Source organism: Pangasianodon hypophthalmus, chromosome 26, assembly GCF_027358585.1.
Source record: "Pangasianodon hypophthalmus isolate fPanHyp1 chromosome 26, fPanHyp1.pri, whole genome shotgun sequence".
In the NCBI taxonomy this organism is placed as follows: Eukaryota; Metazoa; Chordata; class Actinopteri; order Siluriformes; family Pangasiidae; genus Pangasianodon; species Pangasianodon hypophthalmus.
This window is the reverse complement of record NC_069735.1, coordinates 12,048,749-12,073,095: the sequence shown is the minus strand read 5'-3', so window position 1 is coordinate 12,073,095 and position 24,347 is coordinate 12,048,749. Positions and strand designations below refer to the sequence as shown.

General features: G+C 37.9%; 2 protein-coding genes across 3 annotated transcripts in view; one reads left to right on the top strand and one right to left on the bottom strand.

Moving 5' to 3' along the window:
• Positions 1 to 23,867, top strand: part of ubac2 (UBA domain containing 2) — a 29,966-nt gene extending 6,099 nt beyond the window's left edge. For both annotated transcript variants that reach the window (XM_026931994.3, XM_026931995.3), the window contains exons 5-9: positions 9,760 to 9,883; positions 10,267 to 10,314; positions 11,107 to 11,364; positions 18,522 to 18,626; positions 20,672 to 23,867. In XM_026931994.3, coding sequence (XP_026787795.1) covers positions 9,760 to 9,883; positions 10,267 to 10,314; positions 11,107 to 11,364; positions 18,522 to 18,626; positions 20,672 to 20,779 — 643 coding nt within the window. In that variant the 3' untranslated portion in view covers positions 20,780 to 23,867. The remainder of the gene's footprint in view (positions 1 to 9,759; positions 9,884 to 10,266; positions 10,315 to 11,106; positions 11,365 to 18,521; positions 18,627 to 20,671) is intronic.
• On the bottom strand, positions 3 to 6,675 carry gpr183b (G protein-coupled receptor 183b). Its single transcript, XM_026931993.3, has 2 exons — positions 5,580 to 6,675; positions 3 to 3,897 (listed from the first exon to the last, which is right to left on the bottom strand). Exon 2 carries the CDS (start codon positions 3,872 to 3,874, stop codon positions 2,804 to 2,806), a length of 1,071 nt encoding a protein of 356 aa, XP_026787794.1. The 5' UTR covers positions 3,875 to 3,897; positions 5,580 to 6,675; the 3' UTR covers positions 3 to 2,803.
• Positions 23,868 to 24,347: the final 480 nt, after the last annotated feature.

The window sequence follows — 24,347 nt, the reverse complement described above, 5'->3', positions numbered from 1 at the left end:
AATCCATGTGATTTATTACAGTGATTGAGTTTGTACCAGCTTTTTTATTTTCACTGGAGGACTATGCCTGTACATGTAATAGAACGCATTGTTATTAAACATTTAACATCCTTGTTACTAAGGAACATGCAGAAACATCATGCAGTTATGTGTCTGAACCACCTGAGTGCGCTGTGTGCACAGAGAGAGCAGTACTGTTTACATTGTTCTCAGGGAAGTGTTGAGAGGAACTGTGCTTCTAAGAATGATTGTTTCCTTTGATAAAACTGTGGCTTATCTTTGCTCAAAATTTTCGCTATATACACATTTTACTTGAACTTTAGTGTTAACACCCCCTGACTTTAACTTTTCCCATGCATATGATGGATTGGTTGAACTCTCTGTTCATGTCTGTTGAATTAAGGTTTGATCTAGAGGAGTGCATCAGGACTGGGATCCTGTGGGACCATAACAAAAAGGCACTGGAGCGTGCAGTTTTTACTTTTTGTGAGATATGTAGCTCACAGCACATAAAAAGGCAATACTGTGCCACATTGGAGTGAGTGGAACACCAGTAGGTTCACATTTCACCACAAAACATGCATGTGTCACTGTAGCATTTGAGAGTGGCATTAAAAAAGTATTTTTCGCCATTATGGAATTATTTATAAAGCAGTAAAAGGCTTTCCATAATGTGGCATTTTTTTTTTTTTTTTTTAAACTCTTAATACTTTTGTTCCGCTTTGACGGTGTAAAAAAGGAGCCATTTTCTAAAATGCTGGTTTTGACAGCCAGTGAATTTAAACATTGTTATTATCCAATCAAGGAAGAACTATGCGTTTCTGTTAGGTTATACATTTATGTCAGCATTTAGCAATTTGGATAACACTTTTTTATAGCGCAGAAGTTTGCCATTGCTAGTCTTTATTTGAAAGTGTTCAATTATAACCACCTAATGCCATGGTGCATTAGTAGGTTGTTTGTCTCAGGGGTTAGATATTCGAATCTCGCTTGGCTTTGGATTTTTTTCTTCCTTATTGTTAAAATAAAATAGTAAAGTAAATCACTAGTTGAAACAAATTGTTTAATAACAATTGTAGGATTTTTTAAAAGATACTAATGTATACTGAAGAAAATTTGCACATATCACATGCTGATGATGACTATTATTATTATTATTATTATTATTATTATTACTATACTATTATTATTTAATTGTATTGATTATATAACTATTTAATAACTTTGTTGCATTAAGGTTGCAAAATAGTTTTAATAGTGTCTATTTTTCCACAAGTACTTTCAGATGGTGCTTATCACACACAGGTTTTGCAGCTTATTACGCATGTTCCATACACCTTCACTAATGATTTTAGTCAGTGCATATAATGCTAAACAGGCCACTATAAGCCTTCATTACATGTTAGCTTCATTATCTTAGTAATTCCAGTGAAATACTAAAGAAGCAAACATGCCTTGGCTAATGACTACATTAGAGGCAAAGGGAAACAGTAAATTTATCTCTATTGCTTTACGCCTGCTTAGTAAAGTTTTTTTGGACGTAATATGATGTCCTGAAAATCTTAAAAGTAAAAATTGCAAGTGAATTTATATATTTCTTATTATGAGATTATTATACTCTCTAGAGATTCACTCATTTAATGTTTGAAATGGTTATTCTGTAGTGTCTTCGGTGCACACCAGTTGGACTCCCTGCAAGCCCACAGGCTTTTTGGTATTTTTCAAACCAGTAAAATTCAGTATACAATCCACTTCCTGTCAGAAATCCAGTGCAGTGCCATTGATGGGGGGAAAAAGAAAAAAAATACAATTTAATCTTTGCCATTTACTGCTAGAACACATTTATACTTTATAGTACACATATTGTATACATATTATATACATACTATCCACATCTGACATGTGTATACTGATATGTCCCACAATTCCTGTAGGCTTAATATAATGATAATATCTGGTTTGATATTCTGCACTACCATTTCAATCAATATTCTGTCCACATTAAGCAGCTCTCTTCACTCTTCTCCTTGGATCTGCACTCTAGAAGTAATCCATCCTAAGCCCTATTCTGCAATGATTATTTTTTACATCAGGAAGTAGGGTAATGTAGTTATTACCATAGTACCTGTGTGATTTTTAGTCCCACTCTAACCAGACATATCAGATAGATTCACATTTCCTTGAAATCTCTGGAAAGATTGTGTATCTCCTACAGAATAACAGTAGAACCCCAGATAAGTGAATATATCCCATGTGAATTGATAATTAGTAAAGATTTTGTCACTTCCTGTGGAGAACGAGTTTTTGTGTTTTTTCTACTATGGAGACACTTCAGGAAGTGATCTTTTGTATTACATCAAACTCATACTGACCAAAAAACCAAGTGCTGACAACTCAACAATAAACCATCAATGATGTTCAAAAGCATTGTTTATGTTTTCTGTCAGGGGTTCTTTGAATGGCTAAGGGTTCTGCCTTCCTGAAGGGTTCTACTAGATCCCTTTTCTCAAAGGAAAGCCTCTTTTATATTGGTAAGGGTTTTCCCAGTGGGACAGAGCACAAATTGGGAATATCAAACTAAGACACCTTGAACAGACACAAGCAGTACAACAAGTGGTTATAACAAAGTTTTCCTTGAAGATATGAAACATGAATGAGAACTTGTTTGGGTGTGATGAAAATCCTCATGTAAACTCTGCCAGCTCTGTATTCAGAAATCTCTCATACAGTGCAAATTGTTCGTTACAGACATACGTCTGGAAAATATATCCTGTCCGAAGGCTGCCAGGAGGTATGTGGAGGTTCAGGAGCTGTTCTCGATGGTGTTCAGGGTCAGGTGTCTGTTTTGGCGGGATAAATGGGTTTGTTGTTCATGAGCTGCTGAGCTGTCAGGTGAACTGGGTGCTACACTGGAGAGTGACGGGCTGACCTGGCGCTTCAGCATACTCAGCACTTTCTTCTTGTAGCCATTGCACGCAAAAAAGTAAACGAATGGGTCAAGGCATGCGTTGAAGTTCATGAGGCACACGGTGATGTGCAGTGAGATCTGGAAGGAGTGCAGCTCATTGCAGTCCGGCTCGTACACAAGCTTCCGCAACATGTACTGCAGCAGGTCCAGGTGGTACGGGCTGAAACACACAACAAACACCAGCACAACGCCGGCAATCACACTCCGTGCCTTATGAGTCCTTCCAGATCGCTCAGTCAGGCGGTTGGACTTGGCAGCTAGCCGCAGTCTGTGTGAGAGCGCTGAGTAACAGACAAGGATTGTCCCCAGTGGGATCCCATAGCCCAAAACTACAGCGCCAATCAGAATGTAAGGCAAGCCTTGGACAGTGCTCTCAAAATTAGGGTACTCCATGCAAGTAGTGGTGCCATCCTGCTCCACATGAGTCATGGGCATGGTCAGTAATGGCAGCGTCTGCACTAACACAAGCACCCACACTAACAAACAAATTAACTTCACATTCCGCATTTTCCGGAGCCATACCAACCTCGGCCGCAGTGCTACTGCCACAAAGCGATCCACAGCAAGACAGGTCATAAAATTAACACCTGCGTAGCAATTGACATAGAAGAGCAATGCTGTGGCCTTGCATAGTCCCTCTCCCAGCGGCCAGTGAAAGCCCAGGGCGTAGTAGATGGCCCGCAGTGGCAGAGCCATGCAGAAGAGCAAGTCTGACACTGCCAGGTTGGCCGAGTACAGCGTGCTGGAGTTGAGCTTGGTCAGCTTGGTGTAGATGACGTGCAGTGCCAGCACATTGCCCAGCAGCCCCAGTGGGCAGATGATTGAGTAGGCCAGCGGCATGAGCACACGTGCCACAGGACTGTGGGAGTACAGGTTGGTGCAGTTGGAGATCGCTGGTGCAGACATCTTCGCAGACTGATAAATACAGACTGAAAGCAGAAATGGAAATTTGCATTGTAAGTTCTATTTTAGAAGCAAAATAAAGTCAACACCTTTACTTTCGGTCTATTTTTGTGAAAACACCTGGACACCCACAAAACCATCAGATTGTAGAAAAAAGGCTTCCTCAAAGGTTCCTCAGATAATTAAGAGGTTCTACTTTGATCCCTCTATGATAGGGAAACTCTGTTTTAGGGTTCTACTTTGAACCTTTGAGCTTTCCTCCAAAGGAACCTGACTGAGGAACCTCTTAAGAGGTGCTAATTTAAAATTAAAAACTTTTAAAATATAAACTGTACTGATGTACACTCAGGAACGCCATTTTAGAAAGCTAGACCTGTTAACCACCCAAAGACCTCTTAAGGAGTTCTGTTTTTTTCTAAAAGGGTAGGATCAGCTTCTTTCAGGAAAAAAAGCACATCAAGAATAGTTACATTTACATTATATATTTATATTATATTATATTACACATATTACATATTACATTTTTTATATATATATACATATATATATATATATATATATATATATATATATATATATATATATATATATATATATATATATATATATATACGTTATATTAAATATGTAAATTTTTTGGGAGTGTGTTTAATCGGCTACAGTTGCAACTCAGTGTCAACATCAAGATTCTGCATTTGTTTTCTGTCAGCTGTCAAAGGGAATTGGATGCTGAAAAAAAAAAAAGAATTTATCAAGAACCTGAGCATAACAGTACTAAAAATAGCTACATTAGAAAAACAAGTTAGCAAATAGTCGTAGTTAGTAGGACTAAGGTCAGAGCTTCAAGGAAAACAATACACTTTCAAAGACGACAACTTTGAACACACTTTTTTTTTTTAAGTCAGCAACAATTTTTTGGGTGCAAAATCTAGTCTATCAGCACTAGACGAATTATATCTACATTAACAAAACAACCTAAACCTAAACAAACAGAAATAGTAGAATATAAAAGGTAACGAAATGACTAGCACAAGACTGAGTACTGAAAATGTCTTCAGAAAAGATGTAAAAATGCATCTCAAAGAAGCAGGCTGAATTCAGCATAGGTTTTATAAGAATTTCTATTACCTTAATTGCTTAAAAATTGCTGTCCCTGTATGGAGCGACCAAACTCAGAGTGCTATTATTCTGTAAATCTTCAGGAACGTCTCTCACAAAACTGCTCAAATGATTTCAAGACATCAAAGAATGTGTATGGTATTTCCCCCTTGAAAGGTCTTTTTACAAATGGCAACATGGCAACTATTTACTCATGTTTGCTAGTAACAGTAACTGATAAAAAAAATTTGATTCTCTTGGTTTATAGACATTGCATTCACACATTCACATGTTTGCATGACCACAACCGCTTGTAAAACTGCCAAACTAAGCAGGTCAGCTTTTGAAAGTTGCCTTAAAAATCATGCTTACATGCTTTTCTGGTTATTTTTATTTCTATTCTTGATCTGTTTTTCTATAAATTAGCCAAAAACTATGTACGTTATTGGTTCATTTATTTTTTTTCAGCCAATTCTTAATTATATGTAATAGTGGAAATAGTCATTATGATATATATTTTAGTACTGCTGCTACATTTGAATATATATTCAAATATATATATATATATTCCTTTCAGCCTTAAAATCAATCCTAAAAATCACATACTCACCAAACAGTTGAGCAGCAGCTTATATCTCTGATCGGGCAATGCAGAGCTCCTCATGCATCTCAAACCAAGACACACCCTCTTATTTCTCACACAATCTGTATGTATATGTATATTTTCCCCCTCCCTTATGACATAGTTGCTATCCTCAACTATCTCAAATGTCTCAAGTAGGCTTTTTAAAATGCACAGCTCCAAGTAGGTTGAATCTCTAAAACCACACCACTTCCTTTCCTCTTTTTGCTAATTTTTTCCAGCACCTCCTCTTTTCATGTGTCAAGAGTGAGGCTGTTGGGGTTCATTTGGAGAAGTGAAACTCAGTCCACAGACAGTTTGACATTAATATGGAACCGAATCTAAAGGGCATATTTGTATTTTGTGTATTATAAGTTGATCAAAGATCTGATTTAGTGTTTCAAGTAGCCATGATATACATGAGGTGTTTATATTTCCCCGGGATATGATTTATCCATTTTGCAGGACAAGGTAGACAAGTATGGCAGACACTTTCTCTAAAGAGACATTTATTTAGTATTTATTGAAGGAGTCTCCAGTGTCAGCACACAAGCACCACAGAAGTAAAGCTGTAACTTTAAGCTTTGCACCACAGGAAAGTTTCAAGCGAGAGGAAGTGAAGAACCAACTGTTTAAAGCTGCGTAGTATGATCTTTCATTTGTTAATTAGTAAAAAATTGTATTCACTGGCAAATTGCTGTGGAACAAGAGGAATAAAACTCTTGCTTCTATGGGAAAATAATCAACTTCAGGGTGGTAATAGCATCACACTGCACTCACAGTGTAATCTTTACGTAACTGATACGTAGCATCCCATTCCAGATTTATTCCCGTTTACTGTTATGACAACCTCCTCTCTTCTGGGAAGGTTTTCTACTGGATTTTAGAGTGTGGCTGTGGAGATTTCTGCTCATTCAGCCACAAGAGCATTAGTGAAGTCAGGCACTGATGTCAGGTCAGGAGGCAACAGTTTGGTGAAGAACCACATAAGGGTGTGATGGTCAGGTGTCCACAAACTTTTGGCCATATATTGTGTGTATGTATATATAAAATATTTTATTGATGATTAAAAAGTCTTCGGATTAACACATTTTTACACAGTGTAGTCATTTTATGTATCTTGTATGGCAAGAGTCTTTAAATATTTAAGATTGAGATTCAACTTTATTATCATTATGCATTGTATATGTACAGAGACAATGAAATTTAGTTAGCCTCTGACCAGAAATGCAAACAGCAGTATCTGTGGAGATAGGTGAACTTTTATCACTTGTAGCTAAAAAAAAAAAAAAAAAAAAAAAAGTTAGTTGTAGTAGATTAAGTGACAAGTAAGCTAGCTAACATTAGGCTAATTACGATCATGTGTAAACAAGTAGCTCATGCCACTAGCAAGCAACTTTATTATCTAGCCTAAATATAAGAATTATATCATGTTATTAAAACCAAGCTAGCTAACATTAGGCTAATTATTATGTTGCATAACCCAGTGATCATGTTAATATAATAGGTTAACTATTGTACTGTGTAAACAAGTAGCTAAGATTGCTAGAAAATGTGATAACACTAGGCTAATGCTTACACTGTGTAAGCTAGTACCTAAAGTCACTTTAGGCTAAATAACATAATGTTTAAACTAGTAGATAACATTGCTATAAAGGTAGATAATGCTAGGTCTTATATTCTGTAAACAAAGTTGACAGCAAAGTAGCTAACTTGATGCTAACTATGATACTGTGTAAACAAGTAACTAAAATCTCTAGTTAGCATTAGGCTAATTTATTATACCATGTAAACAAGTAGATACTGTCACTAGCAAGCTAGCTAACTTTGGGTTAACTATTATACTGTGTAAACAATTAGCTAAGGTCACTAGCAAGCCAGCTAGCATTAGGATAACTACCATGTTGAGTAAACCGTTGACTATTAGCTAATATTATTATTATTATTATGTTGTGTTAACCAGTAGTACTAGCACTGTCACTAGCTAACAAGTAGACACAAATTGGCCACAAATAATATGCAATTTTTATTATAAGATTGAGATTCAACTTTATTATCATTATGCATTGTACACGTACAGAGACAATGAAATTTAGTTAGCCTCTGACCAGAAATGCGAACAGCAGTATCTGTGGAGATAGGTGAACTTTTATCACTGTACCTTTTTTTTTTTGGTTGCTTTGGTTAACGTCACGTTATTTGACGTAGCTTTGATGGAATAAAATGTTCCTCTCTGTGGTTCTCACTCTCGCTCACAGTTGATGTGACTTTTCTTTTAACCAAAATTCACATTTCTGGGGTTTCCCCCCCCATGTGTTGTCATCAGTATTATACAATGAGTTTGATTCACTTGATCCTTGGTCACAGGAACTATGGCAACATGAATACCAAGCCATGGTCCATAAGACTTGAATCTGTCTAATCGAGTTGCAAAAGCTGATTTTGTTGATGAGCCATTGTGTTTGACCACAATATTCTCATGTTCCTCATTTTGTCATATTTCACAATTCAAATTTGTATCATCAAACTGTCAAGCCTGTACTTATTTCATCCTTGGCTGTTGTTGAAGCTGCTTGAGCTGCTCTTTTAACACAACCCCTTTACCAAGCCACAGAGTCTCCTATCATTGCCGTTAGATAAAAGAAGAGTAGTGTTAACGTTCCCGTGTGTGTGGTTTGTAGGTGCAATTCCCCTGCACTGGCGCAATTTCATAGCTAATAGTGATGGCAGAGGGATGGGGAGGGGACAAAAAAGCTTGTGGTTTTCTCACTTTGTACAATAAGCGTACTTGTGTATTTATAAGGAAGGGAAGCTGAGGAGCCATGTTTATTCACACGTACACCACAAGTGTGGCTGTGCATCTTGAAGTGCGAATGATTATAATACACTAAAGCAAATGCTAAACTGAAATTAAAATGCTACATTTACCTGAAAGAATGGTGGAGTAAACTTCAAATAAAAATACTTGAAGACATTGTCATGATACACAAAATGCATCACACAATTTTTTGGTTTGCTAACAAACGACTAGCAAAACAGTGCCACATTAACAAAAAGCCTCAATGATATTTTCATTGAATGTTCACAAAAATAAATAATTTATGAAGGAAAAATAAGGAAAAAATGATGCTAGCACGTATTAATTAAACACTTAAACAAAGTGAAGACTTGGCCTGTCCCTGTTTAGCAACATTAGCATATCTACCCAAACACAGTGCTGCACTACTGTGACCAGATAAGTTGTTAGCTCATCTAATGTGTAGCAGTTTCTATTTGACTTTTTTCAAACTAGCCTTAGCCTAAAAATTATATTACATTATTTAAACTGAGCTAGCTGACCTTGGGCTGTTATGGTGTGTAAACAAGTAGCTAATGTTGCTACTTGTAGCTAAAAAAAAAAAAAAGTTAGTTGTAGTAGATTAAGTGACAAGTAAGCTAGCTAACATTAGGCTAATTATGATCTTGTGTAAACAAGTAGCTCATGCCACTAGCAAGCAACTTTATTATCTAGCCTAAATATAAGAATTATATCATGTTATTAAAACCAAGCTAGCTAATATTAGGCTAATTATTATGTTGTATAACCCAGTGATCATGTTAATATAATAGGTTAACTATTGTACTGCGTAAACAAGTAGCTAAGATTGCTAGAAAATGTGATAACACTAGGCTAATGCTTACACTGTGTAAGCTAGTACCTAAAGTCACTTTAGGCTAAATAACATAATGTGTAAACTAGTAGATAACATTGCTATAAAGGTAGATAATGCTAGGTCTTATATTCTGTAAACAAAGTTGATAGAATATAAGAAACAAGTAACTAAAATCTCTAGTTAGCATTAGGCTAATTTATTATACCATGTAAACAAGTAGATACTGTCACTAGCAAGCTAGCTAACATTGGGTTAACTATTATACTGTGTAAACAATTAGCTAAGGTCACTAGCAAGCTAGCTAGCATTAGGATAACTACCATGTTGAGTAAACTGTTGACTATTAGCTAATATTATTATTATTATGTTGTGTTAACCAGTAGTACTAGCACTGTCACTAGCTAACAAGTAGACACAAATTGGCCACAAATAATATGCAATTTTTATTTTGACTGATGTGGGGTTTCTCTGTCTCTCTCTCTCTCTCTCTCTCTCTCTCTCTCTCTCTATCTCAGGCTGGGTCCAGTCTTCGCCCTCTTTGTGCCTTTCTTCTGTTCCATCCCTCGAGTTCAGGTCACTCAGTTGGTGCCCTATGTCTCGATCAGCAACAAGTCTCTCATGTACATCGTGGGCCTGCAGGTGAGCTGTGTGAACTGCTTCAGTATCAGGATGCATCAATTCTGATACCGATACTGATACTGATAATGACCACACTCACTGATACTGCTCTGCGCCTCAGGGTAGCTGCCCATGCACTCTCAGTTAAAGATACTAAATGTAAAAACTCAGCACGAGGAGTTCATTGGAAAAAAACAGCACAGCTAAATAAAATGTTCCATGATGCCCCTGCTTGATAAATATTAAGTAGGTTACTCATTTCATTATCACTATTAACGAGTACTGAATGACTCCTAAGTGTATGCAGTTTGGGAAAAAATGCTGTCAATGCATTTGTAGTTAGTACATTGGTAACAGCACATGGGTTAAATGATCACCTCAGTTTTTGCTCACTTGTCTTTCAGTTGCTGACCTCTAGCACGTACATGTGGGTTGTGGCTCTTAGTGGATTGGTAAGTAAAAAACCAACTTTCATTGCGTTGAAATTTCTCACCAAAGCCACGCACTGTGTAATCTGTAATTTACACAGCCTTTCATTTCGTCTTACACTTGCAGTGTTTTTGATCAAAATGATAGTTTGGGGTTAGCATCTATCATGTCTAAACTCTAGTAAACATTTCACACATCTTCCCACCAGCAGAAGTCACAGTGCAACATCATCGGTTTTGTTTCAGATGCACTGGTTGAAGGAAAGAAGGAAAATTTCTTGTTACAATTTTGCAAATTTATGCAAAATTATGTATAGAAATTTGTTATACAGATATATCCTTCATTCAAGTAACAAGGTGAACAAGGTCATGTAGTTTATGTTGTGATGTTAATAGTGAAGAAATCAAGCTAATATTATTTCAAGTTTGAATTCCCTTTTATAACTGTCTACACGCTAATATTTTCCCACACATCTGTCCTGGCAAATCTGACAAATCACTCTACCACATTTGTGTGTTCAGGTCTCAGGCGTGCTGTACTACAGCAACGTGTTGGTGTTTGTGTGTTCAGGTCTCAGGCGTGCTGTACTACAGCAACGTGTTGGTGTTTGTGTGTTCAGGTTTCAGGCGTGCTGTACTACAGCAACGTGTTGATGTTTGTGTGTTCAGGTCTCAGGCGTGCTGTACTACAGCAACGTGTTGGTGTTTGTGTGTTCAGGTTTCAGGCGTGCTGTACTACAGCAACGTGTTGGTGTTTGTGTGTTCAGGTCTCAGGCGTGCTGTACTACAGCAACGTGTTGATGTTTGTGTGTTCAGGTCTCCGGCGTGCTGTACTACAGTAACGTGTTGGCTCTCCAGCGGTTCCTGTATGTTCCGCGGTGGCTGGCGCGCTGCAGCTCTCAGCTCCTGGAACCTGTGTTCTCAGGCACAGAGCCACGTGCTGAGGCTCCAGTGGGGATGGGAGCCACATTGGACATCCAGCGACAGCAGCGCATGGACATGCTGGATCAACAGCTGCTGCTCTCACAGCTGGCCCAGCTCAGGAGAAACGCCCAGCAACCACCACCACAGCAGGTACCACCTACAATCCCCGATGTGTTAAGTGTTCTAGGGGAGAATTTACATCTGTCAGGTTTATTTTACTAACTGAGATGCACTCTCTGAGCACTTTATTAGGAACACCTGTACACCTACTCATTCATGCAATTATCTAATCAGCCAATTGTGTGGCAACAGTGCAATGCATAAAATCATGCAGATATGGGCCAGCAGCTTAAAGTAATGTTCACATCAACCATCAGAATGGGGAAAAATATGATCTCAGTGATTTTGACCGTGACTTGATTGTTGGTGCCAGATGGGCTGGTTTGAGTATTTCTATAACTGCTGATCTCCTGGGATTTTCACCCACAAAAGTCTCCAGAGTTTACTCAGAATAGTGCAGTAAAGAAAAAACATCTGGTGAGAGGCAGTTCTGCAGATGGAAACGCCTTGTTGATGAGAGAGGTTAAAGGAAAACAGCCACACTGGTTCAAGCTGACAGAAAGGTTACAGTAACTCAGATAACCACTCTGTACAATTGTGGTGAGAAGAAAAGCATCCCAGAATGCACAAAATGTCAAACCTTGAGGCAGATGGGCTACAAGAGCAGAAGACCATGTCAGGTTCCACTTCTGTCAGCCAAGAACAGAAACCTGAGTCTGCAGTGGGCACAGGCTCACCAAAACTGGAAAAGCTGAAGACTGGAAATACGTAGCCTGGTCTCATGAATCATGATTTTTGCTGAGGGACACAGATAGTGGGGTCAAAATGTGGCACCAACAGCATGAATCCATGGACCCAATCTGCCTTGTGTCAACGGTCCAGGCTGTTGGAGTTGGTGTAATGGTGTGGGGAATGTTTTCTTGGCACACTTTGGACCTGTTAATACCAATCAATCTTCGCTTGAATGCCACAGCCTATTTGAGTATTGTTGCTGACCATGTGCATCACTTCATGGCCACAATTTACCCATCTTCTAATGGCTACTTCCAGCATGATAATGCACCATGTCACAAAGCAAAAGTCATCTCAAACAGGTTTCATGAACATGACAATGAGTTCAGTGTTCTTCAGTGGCCTTCCCAGTCACCGGATCTGAATCCAATAGAACACCTTTGGGATGTGGTAGAAGGGAGATTCACAGCATGAAAGTGCACTTGAAAAATCTGCAGGAACGGTGTGATGCAATCATGTCAACTTGGACCAGAATCTCAAAGGAATGTTTCCAACATCTTGTGGAATCCATGCCACAAAGAATTGAGGCTGTTTTGAGAGCAAAGCGAAGGCCCTACCTAGTATTAGTATAGTGTTCCTAATAAAGTGCTCTGTGAGTGTATATTACATATATGTTGTACGTATCCAGCAAATCACGTGGCAGCAGTGCAATGCATAAAATCAAGAAGGTACAAGTCAAGAGCTTCAGTTATTATTCACATCATGTACCACACATGCTGGATGGGCTACAACAGCAGAACACAATATCAGGTTCCTCTCCTGTCAGTCAAGAACAGGAATCTGAGGCTACAGTGGGCACAGGACAGATGAAGATTGAAGAAACATCACCTGGTCTTTATCTAATCTTCAACTTTCCAATTTTGATGAAGCTGTGCCCACTGTAGCCGCCACAGAGGCTTAATTATTAATTAATTAATTATTAATATCCTCAAATTCTGTTTAGATTTTTCCAATTTTCAGTATTATTTTAGCTTTATCTTTGCGGGTTTTTTTTTTTTTTAAGTTTTGTTCTGTCTTCTGATATCAAAAAATTGAGACACATTTGAAAAATTACAATCATCATATTAGTTTTTAATAAGTCTAAAAATAATGTCATGTTGTATCTGTATTTTGAACATTTAAATTATTAGTGTGTTTAAAACTGTTAAAAATCTAATGAGCAGCATCCCTCCTTGTGCTTGAGACTGAAAATCCTGTGTGTGTGTGTGTGTGTGTGTGTGTTCTGCACCTGAATGCCAGTAAATTTACTAAACTGCACATCACATCAGCAAATTGGATGCATGCAGACGCACAGACAGCACAGAAACACAGCAGCTCAACAGGTGTTGCTGAGTGTCTCAGTATGATCTTGTTTCTATCTTTCTATCAGTCAGCCAATTCTCAGATAGGGAAATTCCAACTTGACCACAAGTGAGGAGAAAGTTCACCATCTTATCAACGAAAACAAACAGAAGGTGACACTGATACTATACACACAGTTGTATGTGCTCAGATTTACAGTTCAGTGTGTACTTGTGTTTTGGTAGTTTGCTGTTAAATCTACACAGTAAAGACACACGTCTTATGAAAATAAACCCATAAAAAGGAACTTGGTTTCCAAGTCATAGCCATACTGTGGTTATCATGGTATGGTAGTTTTAGTTCTGCTAATATGAAACCTCATTTACCATAAGGCGATCTAGTAAAGCCATGGCATACCAAAATCTTTGCCTGCAGATGAATTGTTTATTGCAGATATTAGTAATAATAAATTACATTTATTTAGTTGTAGCTTGCCATTTTGTTAAAGCACTAAGCCACACGAGACCACATTAGGTGCATTACAGTGATGTTATCACAGGTACGGCACTCATGGCTTGTTGCTTTAGTAAATGTAGTTCCAATAAAACATTATTAAATCATGAAAGGATCATAAATTAAATTAAAGCCATGGAACTATTGTGTTGGTAAATATACTATATGGCCAAAAATTTGTGGACACCTGACCATCACACCCATATGTGGTTCTTCACTAAACTGATGCCACAAAGTTGAAAGTACACGATTGTCTAGAATGTCTTTGTATGCTGTAACATTACAATTTCCCTTCACTGGAACTAAGAGGCCCAAACCTGTTCCAGCATGACAATGCCCCTGTGCACAAAGCAAGCTCCATGAAGACATGGTGTGTTAAGGTTGGAGTGGAAGAACTCGAGTGTCCTGCACAGAGCCCTGACCTCAACCCTACTGAACACCTTTGGGATGAACTGGAACACTGACTGCACCCCAGGGCTCCTCGCCCAACATCAGTGCCTGATCTCACTAATGCTCTTGTAGCTGAATGAACACAAATGCCCACAGCCATGCTCCAAAATCTAGTGGAAAGCCTTCCCAGAAAAGTGGAGGTTATTATAACAGGAAAAGGGACTGATTCTGGAATGGGATGTTCAACAAACACATATGGGTGTGATGGTGAGGTGTCCACAAACCTTTGGCCATACAGTGTATGTAATAAAGTTACAATAACCTGCCACAAAATCATGGTAGTATCATGGCTGTAAGGAACACTGCCAGTCAAAAGTTTTTGAAAATTCGTAAGGTTTTTTCACACTTTATCACATTTTATCCACTTAAACAAGGAACATTTTCCATTTCTTGGATGTTTCACAACATTAATTATAACTATAATTGGAAAAAAAAGTACAATGTGTCATTCTTTAATTAATATAAAATTGCGAGCAAGCAAATTGCTGTGGTATAAAACGAATAAAAGACTTAAAGATGTCCTCAATATTTAGTCTTTTACGTAAACCTACTGATTGTTCTTTGCCTCTTTATAAGGATGCTATAAGCTTAAGATTGGGGTTCATTTAATCCAGCTCTAGTACAGTATCAGTATACTGATTATACTGATGTTGGTCAGTTGGGCATTAGAATATGGCAAAAACTGATCCTGGATCAGGTTTCAGAAAGAGAGCTCAGGTGTCATCTATGATATTAACATTTTCTCGCCATAAGCAAGTATCTTTTTACAAGAGTCTGTTTTGAGTGATTGTAAGATGTGATAGTATTGCATGTTTTTACTTTCTGCCTTCTTTCAAACCAAAAGGAAGCGTGTAACTTCCTGTCTACATTTGCACATGTTGCAGTTGTGGACACTGCCAAAGTCACTGATGAAATTTCTCATCCAGTAATTGATCTCATGTCTGATAAATCTGCTGCAATGTGCAGCTTTGTGTAACGGTTCTTATATGCATGGTATCCAAATAAGCGAATGTGTTTTTCTGTTGTGGAAACCGCGTGAGATAATTTGTTAAACAAAGGAACATCATTTTATCACAAACCTAAATGTTTTAGATTAACCTTAATTATTTATTTCCCAAGAGTAATGTTTTCTTGTTGCTGATATGTAGCTAGATTTCTATGTCTTACACTACGAAGTAACCATATAAAAAATTACCATCTTCAAATTTACCGCTTCCCAGGTAGGCCAAATCCGAAATAGCTAAAGTAGACACACACAAAAAAAACCATTCATCATATAAGGCAGTTCACTGACGTGCAAAGGACATAGAATGTGAAAAATGTGCATCTGCTTCGTGCTGACTTTATCTATATTTGACCTTTTCTGAGGAGCCTCAGGCTTGTGAGCCAATATAAAAACAAGTGAGTGGGACTGTAGTCAATTTGGCTGTTAAAAATGGAGGAGCTGCTCATTAAGTTGCGCTCACTCTAGTCTTTTGCCTCATTTCATACTATTGCTTGGGGAAAAGATAAGCATCTTGTTGGCCAAATATACGCTAGTGTTTTTGTGCTAAAATTTTCTCGTTAGTAATGGGCCTTATTTATCAATATTTTGGTAAAGTTGTATGTAAATGTTTGTATAAGTCAAACCAAACTAAGACTTTCCACCGGAGTCACAAAAGTTTCGGAAATGCTGGTTTCATACTCATGCATATGTTGATGAATGCCAATCAGCTGTAAATTACCGGGCAAATCTCACAGTGCTACAGTGAAGAGTAAAGGTCAAAAAAGACACTCTCTGACGTAGAAGTGAAAGTTCTTTTGACTCACATCTATGCTGATAAAATAGATATTATTTAACAGCATAACAGCACCTTGAAAAGGGCAAACATCTGGAGCTTAATTACAGAAAATCTAAACTGGAAGTGAAAAGAAAAACATAGGGAAATTCCTTCTTTTTTTTTTTTATTCAAAGCAAAGTGTCTCATGACTCTCAGTCAGAAATTTCTCGTACACCAATGTGCCCTCCCCAATGCCATGTTGGATTTGTAGGAGGGTGTCATAAGAAGTAATGCAGCCTATGTGTGTCCTGTGTGTCATAAGAAGTCACGCAACACACTAGGGAGTATACTGCACATTGCAGTTTGAGACATACCAGATCAGTGACTTGCACAGCATTAAAAAATTCCGTGGGAAACATAGCCAGTATATACACTGACTCCTTTATGCGGCATCTTAATTCATGGATTTATGTTGGTTTGATTTCTTTAATTTTTTTCATATTTAATACTTTAGTTAATTCATTAATATGAAATGACTGGGTTTCACAAATGTTTCAATAAATGTGTGTGTAATTGGAAAACATAAGCTATTATTATTTAAACTCGACAGGGTAAACTGCATGTAAAAGTGCGGTAATTCCTCACCAATTATAGGCTTTTAAGCCGATCTGTTCGAGGTTTACATTAGTTAGTCTTCTCATGCACGAATTTAAACACAATCAAGAGCATGAGTAGGATACAAAAAGTTTTATGAAATTACAGGATTTTCGTGAATACCAAATTTTTATTCTGTAAGTGCTCTTACAAAAGATTTACAAACAAATCTGTTTGTATCCAGCTTGATAAATAAGGCCCAATGTTCCCTTTGACTACTACTAGGATCTAACATAATGGCATTAGGAGGTAGGACCTACAGTATGTAGTGCACTTAATGACCAATAGAACATCATTGGAGGATGGATACGTGAGGTCCATGGATTTATTTAAGAGTTTATTTTCGTACACCAAGATAAATGCATCATTTAGCCAAAATATTTCTTACGTTACCTTATTTGCAAAGATTTGTGGATTTTTGCCTTTGAATATGTAAATATTATTGAAATTTTGAAGAATAATGTGGAAATTCATTTTGACAGCACTAGTACAATTTTTGGTCACTGGAGGTTTTAGTGTCTTTTTTTTTTTTTTTTTTTTGGCACACTGCCAAACTGGGAAATTTATTATTTTCCCTGTTTTGCTATAAGAACTTTAACTCAAGATTATTGTTGAGGCCGGATATAGTAGGAGGGCGTCACTAATTTGTGCTGTGCTGTGAAGCTGACATTTAGTTCATGGAAAATACAGATCATTACTCGACAGCAGTCAGTCAGGTACAAAATGGTGTGTATACTTTGTGTGGTGTAGCTGTTCCTCTTTTGACATGTGAGCGTAGTACTGCGTAGTGGAAACTAAACAGCCCCTCTATTTTAATAGGAACACCTGTACACCTGCTCATTCATGTAATTACCCATGTAGAAAATATTCAGCTGTCCAGTTTGGGTGAGCCTGGTCCCACTGTAGTCTCAGACACCTGTTCTTGGCCGACAGGAGTAGAACCCAATAGAGTCTTCTCCTGCTTCTCCTTCTCCATCAGGTTTGATGTGTGGTGCATTCAGAGATGTTTTTCTGCTCACAATGGTTGTAAAGAGTGGTTATTTGAGGCTGCCTTGTCAGCTCAAACCAGTTTGGCCATTTCACCTCTGACCTCTCTCATCAACAAAGCTTTTCCACCTGCAGAACTGACACTGATTGAATGTTTTTTGAACCATTCTGTTTACACTCTAGAGACACTTACACTTTTTATTGAAATGTTTGATGTGAACATTAATTGAAGCTCTTGACCTGCATGTGCATGGTTTTATGCATTGCACTGCTGATTGGATAATTGAATGAATGTGCAAGTGTTCCTAATAAAGTGGCTGGTGAGTGTACATGCATGCTGTATGTGAAAAGATGGGACAAAAGACGCCACCTTTAGCCTCACTTCATTGTGTTACATACTTAGTATCACCTTTTTCTGAAAAATAGTGCAGAATTGAATCTAGGCATAGAGCAGAAGAATTAGTGGCCTTGCTCAAGACTTTCAGGCATTACTGGCATTTGAACTCCTAACGCGCTTTCTGGGTAACACTGCCCAGCTTTTTTCCATTCCATTTTTTTTTTTTACCTTGATCCTTCTCTTCTCTTATCTACACAAGACCAAGATGACTTTTCAGACACTTGTGATATTTTGTCACAGAACACTGCCTTTGATACTTCCTATTTGCGCTCTGTAAAAAAGGGGGAAGGAAATATTAATGTTTGCGACACACACTAAACAATAATTGACACGATCTGAGTTGTGATGAGGTGTCATTCTGTTGAAGTTGTTTTACACTTCAATCTAAATGTTTGTTTGTTTTCCCTCCGCAGCAGGGTGGACTCCTCAACCGATTCTTTCCGGGTTTGCGACACAGAGGTCAGAACGTGAATCACATGCAGCCGCACTCAGTGGACACCCCAGTGGCTGAGGAACAGGTCAGGAGGCAAACACACGCACAGTCACAAGCACAGTCAGTAAAAATAGTTTTAACAGTAAATATAATGATAAAGAATATAAAGAAGATAAATAATTTATTACATCAGAATTTGCCATTCCAAATCTTTGCATAGATATTTTTGCCATGATGCTGGGTGGTTCCTTTTTTTCAGTTAGGGCTTTAGTTTACATTTTGCTGGCCAGGAAATTAGCTCAGCCCACAGCTGTACCTCGGCTCTGCTCAATTTCCTGTTAAGCCACAATCATGTCCGTTCAAAAGAAAGAGGCAGGGTGGGTTGGTTGTGGGAAAGGAGAAGACTTGACAGTATTTTACAATTGCAGATCATGTTGTAGACACCAAAGGACTCTAAATATCTCAAACTGCTACTTTAAATGACATTGGCAATCATGAATAAATGAATATCTGTTATAACTGTTTCAGATTTAGTAATAAACAACATGTTTTTTCACTTTTTTGGCCACGTATAGTTACTTTTCATTTCGTGGAATGTCCGCAAGACAAGTTACTGTAGTTCCTTGGATCACATAATTTATAGAAGCTATAAACAGTTGTTCCTTCATTATCCTTTCTTTTTTAAGGCAAAGATTCAGCTCATCATATTAGAGATAAATTCCTCTGTCCTGAAAACCCTATGTGGCAAAAAAAAATTAATAACTGTTACAAATGCTGACACTGGAGACTCCTTCTATAAATGCATCTTGTAATAGAAATTTCAGCATATTATACATTTTTTTTGTTAAGTAACAACATTTGACATGATTTGACAATTCAGCCACATTATGGTATAAAGCTGTATATCTTTTTTTTTTTAAAAAAAGGGGAAGAAAACCAATCAAAAGATAATCATCTTACAAATAATTGTACATAATACACTTAATTATACATTACTTTGACAAAGAGTGCAAAAGTATTGCCCAATGTTTCTGACACATAGGTTACACTTGGGCAGTCCCCCAAGTAGGGTGTACTAGACTGTGTGTACTTTTGACTTTTAGGTTAAATTTCAGTCATCAGATTTCTCTCACTTATCATTAAGCTACCAACCTATGACACATTCTCAGAAAGAGAAAGATAACAAAAATGATTAGTATCCATGGTGAAGTACATTTAAGTATCGAAACATCCTGTCTGGTTGGTATGATGAACTGGTCTGTGGATTGGATTTGTGATATGGTATTTACTGGTATGTGGACTGGCATCTGCGGTGCTGGTGCGTCTTCGGAAAAGGTGGCATAACAAGGTGATCAGTATCAGAGGAAAAGGGAAATGTACATGTATAGCATACCTCAGTGTGACCTTAATGTTTTGGCTGACTGCATAAAAAAACAAAACAACAACAACAAAAAAAAAAAAACAGAGCAAGTGTTTCTCGAAATGAATGATGTCTGCATCTGATGTCGTAGCAGGTGTGAAAGATGGTGAAGGAGTCTGATTTCTATCTAAGTATGTGCCAGAAATGATTACACATTTGACTTACAAATGTCTATGTGCAAGCATATAATATAACTCAATATATTCACAATTGCAGTGAAGTTCTTAGATTTTTCAGGTCTCATGTTTTGCATGTCTTGTTAAGAAATGACGTTAATAGAAAGAAGTCTTGAGTCATAGTCTAGCGAGTAATGAATGATGAACTCCTGCTGCTCATCCTGTACTCAAAGTGAAAGCCAGGGTTGATCGAATTAAAAAACTAGAGGAACTAAGAAACGAAGTAACTAAGAAAACGGGACAGAAAAGAAAAAAAAACTTAAACCCACTACACAGAGCTTCTGCAACAGATGGCCAGTAGCATGACTAGTACTAGAGTTCGCAAGAAATTCTGCGAGATCCCACGTTCCCAGAGTCAAGATCATTGTTTGTGAGCATAAGTGTGTGGTTTTATTCTGAGCAAATCTGGTAGGGTGGAGGGTTTTGAAGATCCAGGACAAAAAAAACAACCAAATGTGTAAGGTCTCACATCTCTAACATTGGAAGAATTCAATAACTCTTCCTAAACTCTGCTTCAATTCTCTTGGTGTCCAGGTGGCAAGGCTGATGGAGATGGGTTTCTCCAGAGTGGACGCTCAGGAAGCTCTCAGAGCATCCAACAACGACATCAACATGGCCACCAACTTTCTGCTCCAGCACTGAGGCTGAGCATCAGAGGGTGGAGCAGAGGACGGAGAAAATGGAAACGGAGCTGCAGCGAAATACGACGCACAGAAACCATGTTGGAAGTCTGGACAAGTTAAGTACTCTTTGGAGCTTGTGGTGTCGCTTCCTCTCAAACTGCTCTGTGATTGGGTGGAGAGGAGCCGGTGAAGCTGCTGCTACTGTTTCCTGCCGACTTCAGCAGAATAGAGCCAAGATGGTGGCGGAGGACGGCACATTGTTATCTCAGGGCTCATGTTCTTTGGCCTCGTCGTCCCTCTACAACCTCCAGCACTGCACATTCTTATTAATAAGCCCACGTAGTGGTGATGATGATGATGATGATGTGAAAACAATGTGATTGAAGTCTTAAAAGGAAATCAAGACCTAAAAACTCATATTTAGACATAGTTTTGGACTGATGTGTTGTTTGAAAAATTTTCATTCATGGGGCTTTACTGTTAGTTAGTAAAATCTAGCAAAAAAAATTAATTTGCACAATTTTTGTTCACCATGTTTCTTAGTTTTGGGCAGGAGGCTAATATAGATAAGTAATGGAAGTCAATGTCACCCAAAATCTTTTCTGTAAATATCTGCCTCCTGATTCAGAAGACAGAACGACTTGCAGTCATCTACACTCTCAGAAAATAGGGTACTGTTTGGTACCTTTCCTTGTTGCTGGGGTGGTAGCCTCAAGCATATACCTTTTATACCTTAATTATGTGCTGTATCTAGAAAGGTGCATGTAGTGTGCCATTAAAGCTTTACTCTAAAAGGTAATTACAGTCCAATTACATACTTTAAAGGTACACTATATCCATATTTCCAGGTGAAAAGAAAAAGTACATATTAAAGGTGCAAAAGAAAAGGGCACCACAACTCTTCTTCTTCTTTTGGCTGTTCCCGTTAGGGGTCGCCACAGCGGATCACTGGTCTGCATATTTTGATTTGGCACAGTTTTTACGCTGGATGCCCTTCCTGATGAAACCCTCCCCAATTTTATCCAGGCTTGGGACCGGCACTGGGTGTGCACTGTCTTGTGGTTCCCTGGCTGGGAATAAAACCCGGGCCACAGCGGTGAGCGCTAGTCCTCCAGGGACCCAAAAGGGTACCAGAACTGGGAGAAGGAACATGTACAGTTTGGTACTTGTATACACACATGTATAAACACCAACAAAACTTCCACCTTCTATCAATTTGGACAAGCAGAATCCTCAGTGCAAATTTCTATCATTTGGAAAAAGGAGTTTTTTCTCTCCCATATTTATATCTAATGACAGCTTCCAAATGGGAAGAAGGAAAGCTAACACATGTTTCTTCTGAGACACGTGAAGCCAGCCAACTCCATCTTATCGAACTGCATCAGAGATTCCCATGATTGGTTAGTGTCACTCTGGCAAGAGAGAGTATCCCTCCAACCCAGACAGCACGGTCAATTTTTGCTCCCTTTGCCAGCCACAGCCTCAGGATTCAAACCATCTCCTGACAATAGAGTGAACACTCTTCTGTTGCTCCACTTGGGAGCAAGGTGGGAGCAAGGTTGTTTAAATTCTTCTTGTTTAAATTCTTCCCGAGATCGCACCTCCCAGAGGTTGAAGACAGATTTCAACATAAAAACTGGATGTTCTGTTATCATTATGGTTATATAGCAATATAGTAAATGTAATTCTAGCTGCGCAATGTTGTTCGAAGCACATATTTGAAGATTTGGGTATGTATTTATGGAAATGATCTTGGGTGAGATAGACTTCCGTTACTGTTTGCCTCATAGCCTCATCCAGTGCAAAAAAAAGAAGCAGATATCGAATATGTTCTGCTAAAGGGGAAATTGTGTATGTTTTTGATTTTCCATCAAAAAGTCCCTGGCTCTGCATTTGTGAAACCTTTAAAACAAAGCATAAGCTCTAACATTCAAACCTTTTGAATAAGGTATGTTTTTGCAGTCGATCACCTGAGATGTATTTGTTGTCTGATGTTTGTGTTCTCCAGTTTTGCACTGGAGCTGCAGGGCTAGATGACAAATAATAGAAATCTATCTCATCCAAAATCTTTTCTGTAAACATCCGCCTCACACCATGTCCAATTCTTTAGAAATGTCAGCTATACTTACCAGAATCACTTCTTTCTTTAAAACAGTTTGGTATCATTTTACCCCCTAGGCCTCGCCTCTGAAAACTTGAAGTTGATATTTTATTAGAAATCTGGAAGTTATGCAGATAATATAGTTTTACTTTGAACTTTAGATTTAAAGTCTGATGTTTTACAGGATCATTAATTTATCGAGATTTCATGTATTCATGCAAAAAGATTTTGGGTGACATACATAATGCCATATCTCTAGTTAAAAAAGAATAAGGAAGAAAACAGCAGACAGCGAATATTTTTCAGCTGATCTACTACATCTGGGGCAAAGTGTAAAATTACATCAACTTGATATTTCACCAAACTCCCTTTAAGCCCTGCTATCCAAGAAGGCTGCCACTGAAATTTTGATTCATACTGATAATTCACTGGTTATGTTTCTTATTCTAACAGGATGATATTGGTGATGGTGCTGTTTAAGATTTAACACAAAACAAGGTGTACTATTATTATTATTATTACTATTATTATTATTATTATTATTATTATTATTATGAGCAGAAGTTGAACTGAGTGTCTGTCTAATGAAATTCCCCTATGAAGTATTGTATGGCCACTGTCTATTTTCTGTAAATTACTATTTAATAATACATCATTCTGACTCACTGGATAAACAGTAATTCGCCTAATAAACAGTAAATCAGCATTATCTCTCTTTACTCAGCCGTCTGTCTTCAGATGACCGTCTCATGGATGAAATCTATTTCTGTACAACTGGACAATATTTTTCAAATTTTCAGTATGAATGTTATTTATTGTCAAGGGTTTCTCTGTAATTTCACATTTGTAATCCTCTTTAAAAAGTCACTGATGTTGGTTGTCTGATCTTCCACCACATTTCTGTTATTTTTATTTTGATAATAAGTTGAATGCAATGCTCCTGTTTTGCTAATATGTGGCAGTGGATATTCTGCTGTAACAAACCATTAAAATCTCCAGAATTAAACCTACCTCTCCTTTACTACGGCTGTAAAGACTCGATGCTTTTAGAACCGTGAATTCTCTTCACTTCATCACTGCATTAAACCTTCATTATGTACTAATGCACTGAGAACAGCGCCGCTCGTTTAATTGGCAAATACTGACGCCTGGTGGTCATTTCATGGCACTGCAGAATTAGAGGTGGAAAAACTTTTTGCCTCGACAAACAGCTACATCAGCTCCTGAATTTTACTTCACGCAAATGACAGCATGGATACTGAGCTTTTAGCCTTTTATTTATTACTTTTACATCTTATTAATCAAATGCTGCCCTAGAGTGTCCATATAAGTCATGCAAACAGCTAAACATGTAGGAAGGAAGGATGGAAGCAATGAAGGATGAGAGAGAACTGAAGGAAGGAAGAAAGAGAGAGAGAGAAAAAAAGAAAGAAGGAAGGAAGGAAGGAAGGGGGGGAAAGGAAGTCGAAAAGAATGAGAAAGATAA

Coding starts and splice junctions, on each gene's coding strand:
- gpr183b (XM_026931993.3), bottom strand. CDS start 3,874: ATGTCTGCACCAGCGATCTCCAACTGCACCAACCTGTACTCCCACAGT.